Source organism: Gekko japonicus, unplaced genomic scaffold (genome assembly GCF_001447785.1).
Source record: "Gekko japonicus isolate JY-2015 unplaced genomic scaffold, Gekko_japonicus_V1.1 scaffold2816, whole genome shotgun sequence".
Lineage (NCBI taxonomy): Eukaryota > Metazoa > Chordata > Lepidosauria > Squamata > Gekkonidae > Gekko > Gekko japonicus.
In genome coordinates, this window is record NW_015160921.1 from 10,862 (window position 1) to 28,733 (window position 17,872).

General features: G+C 40.8%; 1 protein-coding gene across 1 annotated transcript in view; it reads right to left on the reverse strand.

The window, feature by feature from the left end:
* The window catches only part of EFCAB14 (EF-hand calcium binding domain 14), a gene marked incomplete at its 3' end in the record, with an annotated part of 28,503 nt that overhangs the window by 10,032 nt on the left and 599 nt on the right, over nt 1-17,872 (reverse strand). The window contains exons 2-5 of the mRNA XM_015424589.1: nt 14,973-15,121; nt 8,088-8,233; nt 4,404-4,502; nt 1,238-1,348 (exon numbers count right to left, since the gene is read on the reverse strand). Of these exons, the coding sequence (XP_015280075.1) occupies nt 1,238-1,348; nt 4,404-4,502; nt 8,088-8,233; nt 14,973-15,121 (505 nt within the window). The remainder of the gene's footprint in view (nt 1-1,237; nt 1,349-4,403; nt 4,503-8,087; nt 8,234-14,972; nt 15,122-17,872) is intronic.

Here is a 17,872-nt window from a genome sequence, read left to right on the forward strand (position 1 = left end):
GGTGCCCGTTCCAACCGGTGTACTTACGGGCGTTCACACGACGAACATCTGCCTCCCGTCCCTAACCGGTGTAAAGCCCTTTACACCGTTGCACTCTGCCACTAGGTCCCAAGTGGTGGTATACTGAGTGCAACGGTGGCTTCCGGTTTACCCCGGCGTCTGATCGCTCTCCACCGGTGCCTTGCCATTTCCGTCGGAAGCCTGAGGCTTCCGGCTTTCCCCCGCCATTTTTTTTTTAAAGTAAGCGATATGCGCTCGGGCAAAGCTTCGCCCTGAGCGTTTGTTAAGAAAAAATATATCCCTTAGTTTAACTTCCCGGAGGAGTCCGGGACTTAAGGGAGACCAGGTTGGGCTTTAAACTTTAAAGGTAAGTCCTTACCTTTAAAGTTTAAATTTAATGGGGGGGGGGGGTTTGAGCATGCGCAAAGATCGCAATTCTCTGAATGGCTGCCTATGCGCATGCTCAAACTGTGCTTAAAAAAAAAACACGCCGACGCCCGCAGCGTGTGAGCGGGCGTACACCGGAGGGATCTGCAAGATGGAGGTAAGTGTGATCGCGTTTCTGCCGGCATAAACTGCACCGGTTCCAACCAGTGCAGTTTATGCCGGCAGAAAGGCCCCGTCTGAACGCACCCAGTATGTAGTCACATACTATTTGGGATTTTTCTAACTATTGTTCCCTCAATGTGAAATATTGAAGGAATTTATCATTCAATAGAAGTCATATCTAATTGCCTTGGTTGATTTTTAGTACTATTGTTAAAGGCTTTCCTGAACCCAGAACAGTGAGTTTTCATTCTATATAAAGAAAAGTTAGAAAAATCCCAAATGTCTGGACACCCATCTGCCCAATGGGAAAAAAACCCTGACTTTGTCTAATTTTGTGGTACCGTTACATGTGGTTCTTAAGCTTTTGATTTGTGTCTTGGATGTGAAGTAGCAGTTCAGTTTCAGTTCTTATTACGGCTCACAGTCCATTCAGAAGCAGAATAAAACACTTTTTCTAAAATTAGTTACCTAGGTAACTACCTACATAAAGCTTTAGCATACATCATTTATTTTAAAATAAGTAATAGTTTAAGGGTTCGAATCTGAAATATTTTTCCAGTCCTGATAACAGTGTATCATTAACATTAAGGGAAATGTTCAGAACTTCCTAGTATATACCTGATTGCACAGCAGGCATACATAAAGTATATTTTCTCTCAGTATATATTCTCTCTGTACATGTCCTTACCATATCACTTTGCAGTGTTTCTATGGTTTTCTTATGTTCTTCAATTGCAGCCTGCAGAGTCTCAACATCTCGATGGACACTGGTTACAGTGCTTCCTATAGTAGCAACACTCTAGGGCAAATAATCAAACAGTACTTTTGTAGTCCCAGACACTTTTGCTGGCAAGGGCCTATTTCATCAGAAGCAACATGCTATTATCAAATGCGAGGTTTTACCAAGACAGTCACATTTTCTGTATATGGGATCCACAATCCACCGAGGACTGCTTCATGAGCTATTCTTAACATAAATAATTTGAGTATAGGAAAAGCAGCATATATACTGCATTTACACAATCACATGCAAGAGTACACATGTATTATTTTGTCACAGAAATTGGAAAATTAAGTAAAACTACATTCTCTCTCTACACAGAAGTGTGCCATAAGTAGGGTTGCCAAGTCGTTGCAGTCGCTGCAGTGGGGGACTCCCAGGCGGCGACTGAAGCGCGCGTGCGCCGCACGCACATCACCCGGAAGTGATGTTAGGATGCCAGGCACGCTGGGGGCGGGGCCACGACCATCGGAGGGAAAACCATAGAGTTTTCCCTCCGATGGTCGTGGCCCCGTCCCCAGCGTGCTCGGCGTCCTAACGTCACTTCGGGGCAGGGTTCCCCCTGGGGCCCGATCCGCCGGCGGCGGGGAACGGGCCTCTGGGGCGGGGGTTTCCCCACCCCCCGGGAGGACTTGGCAGCCCTAGCTATAAGACACATGCTCTGGCTATACACATTTCTATATAAAAGTATCCAAACTGCTGCACATGAAGTAGCCCTCAGAGATACATACTTGCCAATATAAAATATAAGTAGCCCTTAGGGATGCATACTTGGTTCTAGCCAGGTCATTCACTGGGGAAAGTGGGAGGGGTCCCCTTTGACCACTAAAAAGGCTATGCTGGGGATCATGGGACCTGCATGGACAAAAGCCATATAGGACAGGAGCTATTGTAAAGAGAGGAGTTAGGTCAGACCAACTGAAAAAACTGGCTGGATCCAGGCAACCATTTTACTCTACTGGGACGGCACTCAGACTAGTTTGCAGACTAGATTATAAATCCCCATCTTCTGATTTTGTTCCATTTCTTTTGATATGAATTAGGAGTTCCCTTCGTAGTATAGCAAATGAAAGGCTGAAAGTATCTTATATATATAATTATCCTAATGGGTTGGCCATTCCCCGCTCTCCCATTGGCTGTGCTGTGCGCTCCATCAGCCATTGGCCCATCAACCACAATTCAAGAATAACTGTGTACCATTGGCTGTGTGCTGGGTCTGATCCTCTTCCCCACCCACTGCCACCTCAGTCACTGTTCCCTGTCAGAATAAATGCCAAAACGGCTGTCTCTCCTGATGAAGACACTTTTCCTGCTTGGCTCCTGTGGGACTAACGTTTCCCTCAGTGGCTGTTGTTAGGCAACCAAGCTTGGTTCTATCAATAAAAAGGTAAAGAAAAGAAGCTCTTTCCAGGCTTTTGTGGGGAACTCATTGGGGCCAATCATGACTAGGGTTGCCAGCTCCAGGTTGGGAAATTGCTGGAGATTTTGTGCTGAAGTCTATGGAAGCCAGGGTTTGGGGAGGGGAGAGGCCTTAGCTGAATAGAATGCTATAGAGTCCACCCTCCGAAGCAGTTATTTTCTCCAGGAGGAGATCTGTTGTCTGGATTTCAGTTGTGATACCAAGTGATACCACAGCCAGTGTGGTGTAGCAGTTAGCACTTCAGAGCAGGGTCTTCCAGACCCAGGTTCTTGCTGTGGAAGCTGAGTGGATGATTTCGGACCAGTTACAGACTTTCAGCCTAACCTACCTCACAGGGTTGTTGGGCAGATCAAAAGGGGGAGAGGAGATTGATGTAAGCTGCTTTGGTCCCCACTGCAGAGAAAGACTGTATTTTTCCTCCTGGGGAACCATTGGTGCCAATCTCCAGGTGAGGGCTGCAGATCACTCAGAATTACAACTGCTCTCCAGATGACAGAGATCAATTCCCCTGGAGAAAATGACAGACTCTGTGTCCTTATACCCTGCTGAGATAGCCCCCCTATGACAGCCAGTGTGACATAGCAGTGACAGCCAGTGTGACATAGCAGTCAGGGCTTCAGAGCAGGGTAGAGGCTGCAGGTGGGGGTGTAGGGGTGGAAAGCTGAAGTCAGAGGGGCAGATAAAGGTAGGTTGATGATTGGCTGGGAAGGATATAGGGTTGCCAACTCCAGGTTGGGAAATGCCTGGAGATTTGGCGGGTGGAGCCTGGAGAGGGTGAGGTTTGAGGAGAGGTGGGACCTCAACAGGTACAAAGCCATAGACTCCACCCTCCAAACCAGCCATTTCATCTTGGGGAACCACTGCTGCCCATCTCCAGGTGAGGGCTGGAGATCACTCAGAATTACAGCTGCTCTTCAGATGGCAGAGATCAGTTCCCCTGGAGAAAACAGTGGACTCTGTGTCATTATATGTTGCTGAGGCCACCACAGCAAATTGACGCTGATTGTCCAAGGCCAGGGCACCCGCCCATAGCCTCCTTCTAGAGCTCATTGTATTTTTTTCCACAACAGGCCTTATTCCTAGTTAATAATAATTTTCTCAAGTAATAGCAGAGGAAGCAGCTTTTAAACTAAAAGCAGAATGCACACCGAGACTATCTTTAAAATATTACAGATAACATTTCAGGTCAAATTACTAAATTCTTGAAAATACAACATCAGTAGCAAGTATTTTTTGTATGATGCATTACAGAGCATGGGAATTTTCAGCCAGTGATCTGATGCCATTGTGGCTGCAATACAATTTGCACAGTATACTCACAGTATCACATCTGGGGGGGGGGGAATATCAGTAAATACAGATGTACTTACTTTCGCTAGCTAGTTCTACACACTGTGAAACATAACTGAGCCCTGCACTCTTCCACTACACATGCTTCCTACAAGTGGTTTACAGGACTCACAGGTGCACATTTATATATTTCTCACTACATTGTAAAATAGATATATACTGGAAGAAGCCTACTGAAATCAGAAACCAAAGCCATGCAAAAGCATCTCAGTCATGCCTGTGTCTTGTTTTTTAATAGTTCACATGTTAACTATGACTTTAAGAGTTACAATTTTAGATTCACAAGGCAGATATAGTACATACTTTCTGAAGCTCTTCTACTGTGATAGGAAGATTAATCAAATCAGAAGCAGATTTAATGTTTGCTTTGAGATGATTTACTGCTGAAGCCAAGAAAGATATCTGAAAACACAAAGGAACACACATATCAATGAACATAAGAACACTTTTTATTCACTGTCTCTCAGTGGGTGCCGCTGATAAAATACATAGCTTGCAGTAAGCTAGGTTCTGAAGGGTACGCATCCCCCACTAAGGCTCAGTTGTTTTTTTTCATACTGCCATTTTAAAGTAACTTACTATTATAAATATGATTTTATGTATAGATATTTTTAGACAGGACCAATTTATACAAATTATACAGCTACCATTTAATAAGAAGACCCTACCCAGTAATTCTATATCAAAATAACATTTGAAGTAGTAGCAGATTACTTTAACTACAAAGGTAAAAGGTAAAGGTTTCCCTTGCTCAAAAGCTAGTTGAATCTGACTCTAGGGGGCAGTGCTCATCTCCATTTCCAAGCCGAAGAGCCAGCGCTGTCCAAAGACATTTCCATGGTCATGTGGCCAGCATGACTAAACACCAAGGCCCATGTAACGCTGTTACCGTCCCACTGAAGCGATACCTATTTATCTACTTGCAATTTCTTACTTTTGAACTGCTAGGTTGGCAGGACCTGGGGCCAGAGACGGGAGCTCACTCCATCACGTGGCACTCGGGTCTTGAACTGCCGAACTACAGACCTTCTGGTCTGCAGCTCAGCGTCTTAACCTCTGAGCCACTGTGGCCCCTTTAACTACAAAACACACTACTAAATCCTTAGACTCTGTTCCAATTCTGGTGAATGCCCAGAACGTCTGTGAACGTACTATTACAAAGTCTGCATGGTTTTATACTGATGAATGACATCAGTAGTTACTTTAAAATTGTTAATTGGATGAACTGGTCCCATAAGGATAAAGAGTAGTCCATTTCCGTTCATAATTTCCTAGCATATTCTACTGGGATAAATTCTTAGGTGGGCTCAGTGACCACTATGTATTCCTACATATATATTTAATCTGAAAGAAACAGATGTAATGTAGAAGTTCTCATATAATATAACCCAGGGCTACATAAAGACTAGCAGCCAGCATCCTCGAGGAAAATTAACCCTTTTCAGGGCATTAGGCATGGATTTACCTGGTATTTCTCTTTTAGAAAGTCAAATTCTAAAGTAAAAGCACCGCAGAAGAAATGCAGCAGCTATTTTGTGCTGACAAATGCATACTGGCTAGTGTGGTGCAGTGGTTGGTGTCATGGATTCGAACTGGCAAGATTTACATTTAAATCCCTGCTTTGCCATGGAGCTCACTAAGTAAACTTGGGCAAGTAGTTATATCTCAGCCTAGCCTACTTCACAGGGGTTTGCAAAGATAGAGTCAGGGGAAGGGGGCATGCAGGAAAAAAGATTTAGGATGCTTTGACCTCCCTAGATGAGATAGAAATGTATCTATAAAAACACAGCTTAGGGGGAATCAAGAGACAATTAAATTGAGTTAGACTATCCATGGCTGGCACCCTTTCTCATTCCTACACCAGTTTGGTGTAGTGGTTAAGTGTGTGGACTCTAATCTGGGAGAACCGGGCTTGATTCCCCACTCCTCCACTTGCACCTGCTGATGTGACCTTGTGTCAGTCACAAGCTCTGGCACAGCTGTTCCTGAAAGAGCAGTTTTTGTCAGAGCTCTTTCAGCCCCACCCACCTCACAGGGTGTCTGTTGTGGGGAGGGGAAGGGAAAGGAGTTTGTAAGCCGCTCTGAGACTCCAAAGTGAAGGGGAGGGTATAAATCCAATATCTTCTTCTTCTTCCTCCTGCTGTTTATCTTTATTTTGCCCTGTTCCACCCTGCCTATGAAGTAGCTGGCAGGCTGAAATCGAATTAATTAGTCCTTGCCATCTCTTTTCTTTGGATATGTGTTATTAATGTTTTAATGATTTCATCTGGTTGTGTTTTATGGATAGTATATCATCCAGAGCCTGACAAAAGCAGGGATTTGGTGATTAATAAATCCAATATATAAAATAAATAAATATTGCCTATTAAAGTTTAGTGATTAAACAATTTATAGCCTGCATACTCAGAGCTATATCCTACTGAGATGACTTACAGCAGTAAACTCACAACAAAATGATAAAATCTGAAAAATGCCACAAAGATTCAGCAGATAAATTAATTCCAAGCTAAGCATGAGCAGGAAAAGTAAATAAACAAGAAGCATGGGAAAATCAAAGTCCTTTTCTGATGCTTAAAGCTAGCCATGTTAGACTAGCTGTGAAGAGCTGTGGTAAGTTCCAGAGACAAAATGCCACCACTGAACAAGGCCTGTCATCTGACCTCTGAAACTGGGGGCACTGTAGCTTCTATTGATGCTCTTAACCAACATGATGGTACACACAGGAGCGTATGGTCCTTTCAGTGCCACGGTCCCAAACCACTTAGAGATTTAAAGATAATAACCAGCTCTTTATATTGTATTTGGAAACAAATAGGCAGGCAGTGGAGTGCCTTTAAAATTGAACAGGTATGTTCCCGATATTATGTCCCAGTCAGTTTTGCTCCTGCACTTTGTAGTAGTTGAAAGTTGTGAACAGTTTTTAACAGCAATCCCAAGTAGAGCATATTGCAACATTCAAATGTGGATGTCACCAAAGCATGAGTAACCATGGCCAAATCATGCTAGTCCAGGAAAGGCTGCAGCAGGACACTGAAAGTGGGATAAAGGAACTATGTGCTGAAAAAGGAGGCTTGAGCTTCTATCTCCAGACATGGTGATTACAACTTCACCAGAACAGGCTGAATCACTATTAACAACCAATAGCACCTCAGCTATGTCTGGATCAAGTTTGAATTTACTGCCCCCCCCCATTCAGCCTATTACTATCTCCAAACAATGGTTCAGAATATTTAATACTACACCTGAAGCACCTGAAAAAGAGAAAGTGTGTACTATCAGGAATATTGATAATATTGCACTCCAGTTCCATGGATGTCTTCTCCCAGCAATTTCATATAGACTTTAAACAGCACAGAGGACAAGATTGAACCCCTGTGGAACCTATGTTCAAAGTGCCATGGATCACAAAACTAAACTTATAAGAATATTCAGAAGAACATAATATACTCATCAATAACACTATCAGCTGGGATCCACCATGCATGAATGGAAGGGGTTTGTAGACATGGACCTTCCTTGGCCTCCCCTTCCCCAGCATGCCACAAAAAACCTGTGCAAAAGGCTGGAGGATTCTCCTCAACAAATAACCTGTGCATTACAACAGACTACAGTGATGGAAAATTACCCTTGCTCTATTGCTCCACTGGCTCAACAGCAGTGGAGAGGGGGCAAATTTGTATTTTTTTCAAGAGGGTCCCCTTAGCAGAAACTTTTCAGAGAATGCAAAGCTAGGGAAATTTTGTTTGAGCAAACTTGTTCCGCTTGTGTGTGGTAAGACTCCATCTTATACATAGTTAATTTGAGAGCATGCTTCAATAATTTCATTAAACATAATCTTGCCTTCTATTATATGGAAAGGCACTAATCTGATAGTGTTAATACATATGCTTTTAATATTAATAGTCACTGGCTATATGAAACAGCCATAATTCATTTTATAATTGTTACTCACACAACTTTCCTTGAATAAATGTTCACACACTTTACCTGTTTGCTTATTTCAGTGATGTTTACCCATATTTTGTTTAATCCCTTATCCCCAGTTTCAATCTTCTCCAGTTGCTTTTGTTTACTGAGCAGATCTTCAGATAATCTAGGGATTTCTTGGATTGATGGTTTTTGATTAGATTCCACTAGAATACAAAGGCAATAGTTAGTCACCAACGCTAACATCTGGAAAAACATACAATGTCTGTTTCTTGTGGGTGTTATGTACACTGTTTTCATAGCTGAAGTTCAGTCTTACATTTGATTGTTGAAACATCACACTGAAGTAACTGCCACTCCCACATGTACATAACTGCCAACTAAAATCTTCAACACAGGCCATACACTGTGTGCTGACACCTATAGGGCTGCCTTTCTGATGTCCACTGTAACGCTTGCTCACTGCTTTTCTCCAAGCACATATATTTGATAACTCCAGACCAAAAAAAAATTGCTCGTTTAGGCTTTGATTGAGTTGAGGGTTCTTTTATTTTAAACTGAGTCTTGCTTGTCACTGGCTTTATTATTCTTAACTGTTTTGAATGCTTGGAATGTTTAAAAGTTTATTATTATTCTTACTGAAGTTTATCAGCTGCTTCAAACTTTTGACCCAAGTCTTTAGCTTGGAGAAATGACGGCTGAAGGGTAACATGATCAAGATTTATATGATTATGCGTAGGATAGAGCAGGTTGAGAAAGAAGTACTTTTCTGCCTTTCTCACAATACAAGAACTCATGGGCACTCAATGAAATTGCTGAGCAGTTGGGTTAGAACAGATAAAAGGAAGTACTTCAACCAAAGAGTGATTAACACATGGAATTCACTGCCACAGGAGGTGGTGGCGGCTACAAGCATGGACGGCTTCAAGAGGGAATTAGATAAACATATGGAGCAGAGGTCCATCAGTGGCTATTAGCCACAAGGTATAGATAGGAACTGTCAGGCTGGGGCGAGTGATGCTCTGTATTCTTGGTGTTTTGAGGGGGGGGGCAACAGTGGGAGAATTTTTAGTGTCCTGGCCCCACTGCTGGACCTCCTGATGGCACCTAGTATTTTTGGCCACTGTGTGACAGAGTGTTAGATTGGATGGGCCATTGGCCTGATACAATATTGGCTTCTCTTATGTTCTTACGTAATATCTCCCCCCCAAAAAAACTCATCATGTGTTGTATCCTATAATTCTGTTCTGCTAAATGTGTCATACTGCGCTAGTTGAAGAGGCTGTCATTAGTGGAAGAGAATAATAAGCTCCTAAATTTAGGCGAAGGTGTCAGACAAAGATGTATTTTATCTCCCTATCTGTTCAATTTATATGCAGAACAAATCACAAGGAAAAATGAATTAGATTTAAATGAAATTGGAGTGAAAATGGGTGGAAAAAATATTAACAATTTGAGATATGCGCATGATACTTCATTACTGGCAGAAAATAGTGAAGACTTGAAATGGCTACTGGTGAAGGTTAAAGCAGAAATTGCCCAAGCAGGATTACAGTTGAACATCAAGAAGACAGAAGTAATGACTACTGAGAAATTACACAACTTTATGATGAAGAAATAAGATTTTCTATTCCTTGGCTTCATCATCAAGCACAAGGGAGACTGGGACTTCCGGTTTAAGCGTTTCGCCGCTCAGGTGCATCCCGTCTCGCTCTGATGGGGACGCGCCATGACCCTGCTGACGGGAGAGGTCAGAGTTCGTCCCAGACCTCCCCGGGGTCTCTGTAGGAGACCCTCAGCCTGGGGAGCTGAGGAGAGCCTCTTCCAAGAGCACAGCCAAGGAATTGAGGCTCACCTTATCCCCAAAAGGTACTGTCGCCACGGAGCCAAGATGGCGCTTAGAGACGACTGCCGGACCAAGCGACCATGATCAAAACTTTAAAACGCTTCCAAAAGATCTCCAGGTCTCCAAACTGTGAGTTAAGCAATGCTCAGGTGAAAAAGTGAACGGAACTTGGTAGTAATTGGAAGCACCTAAGTTTGAAGTGGGAAGGGAGAGGGACTCAAGCACCTCCCCCCCTTTTTGAAAAAGATTTAAAAACTGTTTTAAATCGGAAATAAAAAGACCTAGAGCCAAAATAAGCGCATAAGAAGTTAAGCGAATGCAAAAACTGTCAATATATACAAAGCGGATTTAAGTCATATAACTTTTGTCTTGTTTTGGGAAACTTACTTCTTGTTGATATTATGGCTGGGAGAGGACGGAGGGCGCCAGGGAAAAAACTGGTGACCGGAAATAACATACCAATGACCCTCTCAGAACCAGGAAGTAACTACAGACTTTTCTTCACTGTTAGCAAATGCACTGCGCCCCCTAATGGAACAGATGACTAACGCCAAACTGGACAGTGTTCAAAAACAACTGTATCAAATGGATAAAAGAACCTCAGTAACCGAGAAAACGCTGAAAAAAATGGAAAAACAGACTGAGAGTATCAACAAAAGAATAGATGAAGCAGAGAAGGAAAGATCCTCCGATAAAATGCAATTAATACAGCTCCAGCTGGAAAGATCTATGTATGTTCTACGATTCCATGAGATTCCTGAAGAGAAGAACGACGATTTAAAAGAACTTTTGGCGGAGGCTTTGGCCCCAGTAATGGATTACAAGCAAGAAGACTTATTGAAAGAGATGGATGTGGCCTACAGGACTTACCCGGATTTTATAAAGAAAAACAAACTTCCAGGGGAAACCTATTTAGAATTCACGAAACGATCGACCAGAGAACTGGTATTAAAATCTACAATGGGGAAGCCCTTAAAAATTAAGAATGAAGAGATAAAAATACTAAAAGACATCCCCTTTGAAGTCAGAAAACAGAGGAAACTATACAGGATGCTTACACTTACTCTGCAAAAAAAGGGAATACCATATAGATGGTTATTCCCGGAAGGACTGAGCTTTAATTATTTGGATAAAAATACAAAATTGACTCTGTTCCAAAAGTGGAAAGATTTATGGATCAAATGTTCAACTCAAAATATAAGAAGAAAGAAAAGAATTCAAAACCAGATCAAGAGGAAGAAGAAGAATCCTACTCACAGGATTCAAAAAGCACTACTTCCACATCACCAGAATCATCGGAGAAAGGACCAGCCGCCCCCAAACTCAAGAAAACAAAGAAGCGCAGGAAGAAAAGACTCTAGAACAAGAACAATAGTTTTTAAAGGCAGAATTTGTGCTAAGCATGTGAAGCAAGATTGCAATGAACCAACTTGTATACCAAATTTGTAACAATAGGTTAATAAGCCTTACCTTAGCTAACTAGATCGTGACATGTATTAGCTCTCCCTTCCCCAAATCCAATAGATGAAATAGTTCAGTAGTTTCCTCCCCCATCAAGTAGTTTTTATGTATTAGTTTGTCCTTTTCCCATTTCCCATAGTTAGAGTGTTAGGGTTCTAGTATCCCTCCCCTTTCCAATTTTTGGTTGTAGTTTTTTGTAGTTTATAGAAAATGCAAATTAAAAATCCCCTTCAGTGGGAAAAAAAAGCACAAGGGAGACTGCAACAAAGAAATCAGAAAGAAATTGAGAGTGGGAAGGGCAGGCATGTAGGAGCTAGAAAAGATGTCACTGGCGACCAAGTTCAAGATAATTCATAACATAGTATTCCCCACTACTATGTATAGGTGTGATAGTTGGACAGTGAAGAAAGCTGAGAGGAAGAAAGTAAACTCCTTTGAAATGTGGTATTGGAGAAGAGTTTTACAGATACCATGGACCGCCAAAAAGCCAAATAAGTGAGTTCTAGATTAAATCAAGCCTGAACTCTCCCTAGAAGCTAAAATGACTAAACTGAAGCTACTGTACTTTGGTCACATTATGAGAAGACGAGTCACTGGAAATGACAATAGTCCTCGGAAAAGTTGAAGTCAGCAGGGAAATGAGGGAGACCCAACATGAGATGGATTGACTCAGTCAAGGAATCCACAACCCTCAGTTTGCAAGACCTGAACAAAGCTGTTAACAATAGGGCATTGTGAAGGTCATTAATTCATAGGGTTGCCATAAGTCAGAAGCGAAATGACGGCACTTAACACACACAAACATAGGCAGCTGGAGCCAAGTGTTAGATGGGTAAAGTGACACATGGCAATGTAGAACATACTATAAAATATTCTGCAGAGAGCACCTTCCTGTGTTCCAGTTCTTGGAACAGATTATATTAGGTATCTTATTCCTTTTAAGGAATACTCTGAAAGACAGCATAAACATCAGGATTACTTTAATGAACTGACCATAATATGCTAATATTAGCACTGAGGTGATAGCAGTCTGAGGAATTTCACCTTTGTTCAATCACTGTTATGCCATGTCATATATTCACTGATACAAAATTACGAAGTCAGCTCTACATGAAATGTACATTGTTCTATCTCATACATAAGGAAACACTAGTATGACTAAGCATATGGCAGCTCCTGTGGATATACCAGAACACTCATACTACCTGCTTTCTCAAAATAACTTGCTTCTAAAATTGTTAATCATACTTCAGAAAATACTGCAGAAGCCAGCTATTGACTAAAATCCATTGTGGGGTCTTAAAAAATGCCTAGGTCTCAGTTTAACTCAGTGATATAAGAGTGGGGGGAAATCCAAGCATGTTATGTATAATAGGTTTACATTCTGAGTTTTAAAGTGCTACACACTGTACATTCTTCTCCTAGAGCAGCAGCACCATTTAACTTATATCCACCTACTTACAACTGTTTACTTTAGAATAGCGCCCTCCAGACTTAGTCTAGATAGGTTTATATAATATATAGTCAAAATGTGTACTATTAAAATCTTCAAGAAATAAATGCACTTTTAAATCTAGGTCTCATTTCTTTTGCTTTAGAAAAATCAATTTCCAGTATGGACAAAAGTATTCTCTGAATGTAGGTATGGTCCAGACTATGCAAAATCTATATCCTTCACTTTCATCATGACAACTAGTATGCATTAAAGAAACCTATGTACAGAATGGTGGTTTAATGATTAGGTCACCTATCAGCAATGATGGTTCACTGTAAAGTTTCATAATGGAAAATAAAACATTTCAACCAGTTAAGCAGTACATCCTCTGTTACTCAGTACTAGTTTCACAATATTGTTTGGAAGTCTAACTAATACTATCAGGACCATGTAAAGCAAAAATTATGTAACATATATGAATTGTCAAAAAAGCAACCATAACTGCAGTGATCAACAGTATCTATACACAACGTGCTACAAAGGAATTTTCGGAAGTGTGGTTCTGAAATTGATGTCTACGACAACCTCAGTTTGATTTGTGAGGAGTGGAAGTTTTTGCAATGCTTTGTTTTTCCATGGATGACACTACCAATATAATATTAGGTAAGCCTAGCAGTTTCCAAGTTACAATTAATGTTCTCACATGATTATTCCTAGGAATTGTGCCCATGTTTTATTGATTTGTAAACATTGGGTGGGGAGGAATATAATCATACATATATAGAGAAATACAACCTTTAAAAAACAGGTTATGGATTCACTTGACTGGCTATGCAGGTCTAATTACAATCAAAGCTAAAATTCTTATTTATATGTCTTCTCACAGGGCAAAAAAGGATGTAATTATCAACACAATATGTATGAATTAACATATAACATCACAGGACACCAGTGACCTCTTTGGAATGGAATTAAGTTCTATTGAAACAGATGAGTGTATGGCCATATCAGTATATAACCATACCAGATGAGTGTATGACCATATCAGTGACACGTAATGTAGTGTTGAGTGTGGTAAAATTAGTATGTCAGTTTTTAGTGCCTTTGGTTTTTTCTTAAATTTGAACTATATAAGGGAAGTATATGTTATACAGTCTTTAAATGGTGGAGTACTAATCCATCAGTATAAAGTTTTGAATTTGTTTGAATATTTCAAGCACACATTTTTTTTCCTAAGCGAATGTTCCAGTTCAAGTATTTATTGTGATGGGGACATAAAATCAATATGTACTTTTAAATTTTTGTTGGTGAGTAAAAGTAAAAATAAACATGCCAAATCAGATTGCCATCTATTTAGGGCATCAGTAAATTTTCCAGTTAATTCCACCCCAGTACCTCACATTACTGGGCTGGATCCATCAATTCCCTCTTTAGGAGCAGGATTTTGTGGAGATCAGTGGACTGCAGTGGGAGAGGGGAGGCAGGAAAGTTCCATTCTACCATGAGAAAAATTATTCTGGATCCAACCCACTATTTAGTACTTTCCTTCTTCTAGTCATACAGCAGAGAAAGTGTTTTAGGGGATGAATGTTCCTAAGATTTTTCCTCCACTTTATGACATTGGTCTTCACTGGACATTCTACTGGAGATTCTGTATGACATAAGCATCCAACCAACTGCTATGGATCTTTGTTTCTTAAATGTGAAAAAGAACTGAAAAGTGTTCCATTGATTATATGCATGAATCAGTCCAACATAGCAGACCACATTATGGAGACCAGGTACAAATTTTCAGAAGGCTTCAGAAACCAGACTTAATGTTTAGACAAATCAAAAGCTTGAGATCAGAAGAAAAATCCCATTGCTCTTACAATATTTCCTAAATAAAAGCATATGGAATCAGATTCACACAGGCAAATGGAACATCTGCCTTCAGAATACACAAGTGCTTTTTTCTTTACAACCATGTGCTTCCAGGTATTTGCAGCTTAAAACATATGTGAATTAACAGTTTGGATGGGTAATAAGGGATAGAAAGTATGTGTTTTCCTTACTGAAAGACTATACAAATAACTTTCCTTTTAAAAGGCTGCCAACTTCAGACAGTGAATCCTTGATCTTGCTAGCTTATACTAGCTAGAAACAAATATGCCAACTTTCTTCTAGAATATAAAGAAGGCAGACATTTGAAATTAGTACTTACTGGTTCGAAACCTTTCCTTTAAAGCATCCAAATCTTCCTTGAGAGCAATCTGCATCCATACCAAACCAACACAAGCTACCACACAAGCAGCCAGAATAACAAAAGCACATAATGGGTAGCAAAACTTGCAGCATCGCAGGTAGTCACTCCTAAATTAAAATAAATAAATAAATCTTCATTTGCTCAGCTTCATACTTGTATTGCACAAAACTGGCACAACTAGATTCAATATATTGAACATAATATAGTATGTTGTTACTGTAATGAGTGAATGAACAACAGCCAAACAAATTAAGGGCATTCTTCTGGAAACTCTGTTGTATTAAGCATTAGTGTTAACAAACTCTTGGCCACTTGGCTCCAAAAAACGAGAAACAATATTCACATATAACATCTGGATGTGCAGGAATATTTTAATATACAAAACGTTCCCTGATGTGTCTTTAAGTTAATTTTTTTAAAACCCCATTAAATCATATTATGTTTAAGCATGATCAGAGTGTTATAACCAGAATGAAAAAAAATCTGTTACCTGCTTCACTCTTCCTAATGTTCCAATAATTTAGAAAACAGATTTTTCAGAATAGTAACAATGTCCTCATTACAAAACCAATCTTTTATACGGATTTACATCAGTGAACAATAACATAAGCAGAGTCTCTCTCTTTTCTTATTCCATGTAATACTAACCAGTAATTTCTTCCAGGGCTTTACGCATTCCATCTAAAAGACATTTAACTTTTGAAAGCCAACTTAAATACAACATATATATTCTAGTCATCCAAAGCCTTTTATTGGCATATAAATAAAAATACAGTAATCTGAATACACACAGAGTCAAATTAAAATTGCCGAGTAACATCACAGAGTATCACCATACAGAAAAACCTAATTCATCATATCATTTATCAGGCCGTAGGGCCATGGCACTACAGAGAAACTTTGCTGTTATTTCAGTTATTTCTGTGTCTGTGTCATCGAGCAAGAAAAGAAGCTTAAAATCATCAGGGGACTCTACGGCCATACCACCCTGAACACGCCCGATCTCGTCTGATCTCGGAAGCTAAGCAGGGTCGGGCCTGGTTAGTACTTGGATGGGAGACCGCCTGGGAATACCGGGTGCTGTAGGCATATATATTCATATGTTATTCATATGAATAAATAACAGAGTGTCATCAGCCATACTGCCCAACATTGTGTTTCAAATACTGACTCCAAAGAAGAAAGTGCTAGCAGTACTATTTTGATACCCCGTTGATTCACAGCTAACCAGTTTAGCGTGCCAGAAGTACAAGATTAAATTTCAAGGCAATTTGTTGTATCCTGTCCTATGGTATGAACATATAATTACAATGACATCCACATGTTATTTTCTAAATTGCATGCTATGTTAAACTACTTCCTTATTGTGAGCAACAATATTAGCAGCCTTTTGGAAATAAGATTCCTGAAGACAGAGTTTGTGTATTTATTTCATATTTTACAAAATTTGCACCCCACCTTTTTGCCATCACAAGAGCCATCAAGGTGGCTAGCAAATTAAAACATACATAATAAAATCACGTTTTATAGCCATTAAAACCAACCACCTCCATATTATTAAAACCAGAGCTAAAATACTTACAAAAACAATAATTAACACATTGGGAAGAAGGGATCACTAAGGGGACACCAAATGAAACAGCAAAGTTTTCACTGCTTGCAGAAGATGACAACGGAAGGGTACAGATGAATCTCCTTCGGGAGACAGTTTCAGAATTTTGGTGCCACTACCAAGAAGGCACTCTCCTGAGTTGGCACCCACCTAATCTCAGAAAGCAGGGGCACCCTAAGCAGGGCCTCTGAACATGACCATAGTGGTCAAGTATCTTCATAAGGGAGTAGGCAATCCATCAGGTATGTTGTTCCCAAACTAGATAGGGTTTTAAAGGACGGCACCAGAACTCTGAACTGTGCCAAGAAATAAACTGGGGGTTAATGTAGATGGGTCAAGACTGGTGTGGTGTGGTTCCTACACCTCACTTCATTCAACATCTTGGCTGCAACATTCTACACCTATTGAAGTTTCTGAATACTTGTCAAGGGCAGTCTTATGCACAGCACATTGTTGTTGTTCAGTCGCACAGTCGAGTCCGACTCTTCGCGACCCCATGGACCAGCTCCCGCCAGGCCCTCCTGTCTTCCACTGTCCTCTGAAGTTGGCTCAATTTCATGTTCGTTGCGTCGCTGACACTGTCCAACCATCTCATCCTTTGCCGTCCCCGTCTTCTTTGACCTTCAATCTTTCCCAGCACATTACAATAATCTAATTTAGATGTAATTAGGGCATACACCAATGGCCAGATCTTTTCCGTCCACAGCTGCCACCTGCTTATCCAGCAGTAGGCCTGAATCCAAGAGCACCCCAGACTATGGACCTGTTACTTCAAGGAAAGCATGACCTCACTGAGAACAGGTGACACCTTAAATCCCGGGTCAGACTTTTCACTCACTAGTAGCACTTCCATTTTATGGGGATTAAGCTTCAGTTTAACAGCCTGCATCATCTCCAAAACTACCTCCAGTTATCAGTTCAGGGTTATAGTTGTTGTTAGTTCACCCTGTGTTAAACTGGAAGCACCAGATAAAGCTGTTATCCACATATTGGTGACCACCCAGACCACATGACCTCACCCAGCCTTTTCATGCAGATGTTAACCAGCACACTGGACAATCCCCAGAACCTCCACTCTCATATGTAACAGATTCCCAAACCATTCTTCGTCATAGTACTTTACTGCAGCCTCAACCAACTCAAACTACTGTACCCCACTATAAACCCTCATCTTGTTCTGATCCCCATTTTCTCGTCGATCCCCAGATCACATCCACACCTTCATGCCTTCGCCGCTTTAGCCAAA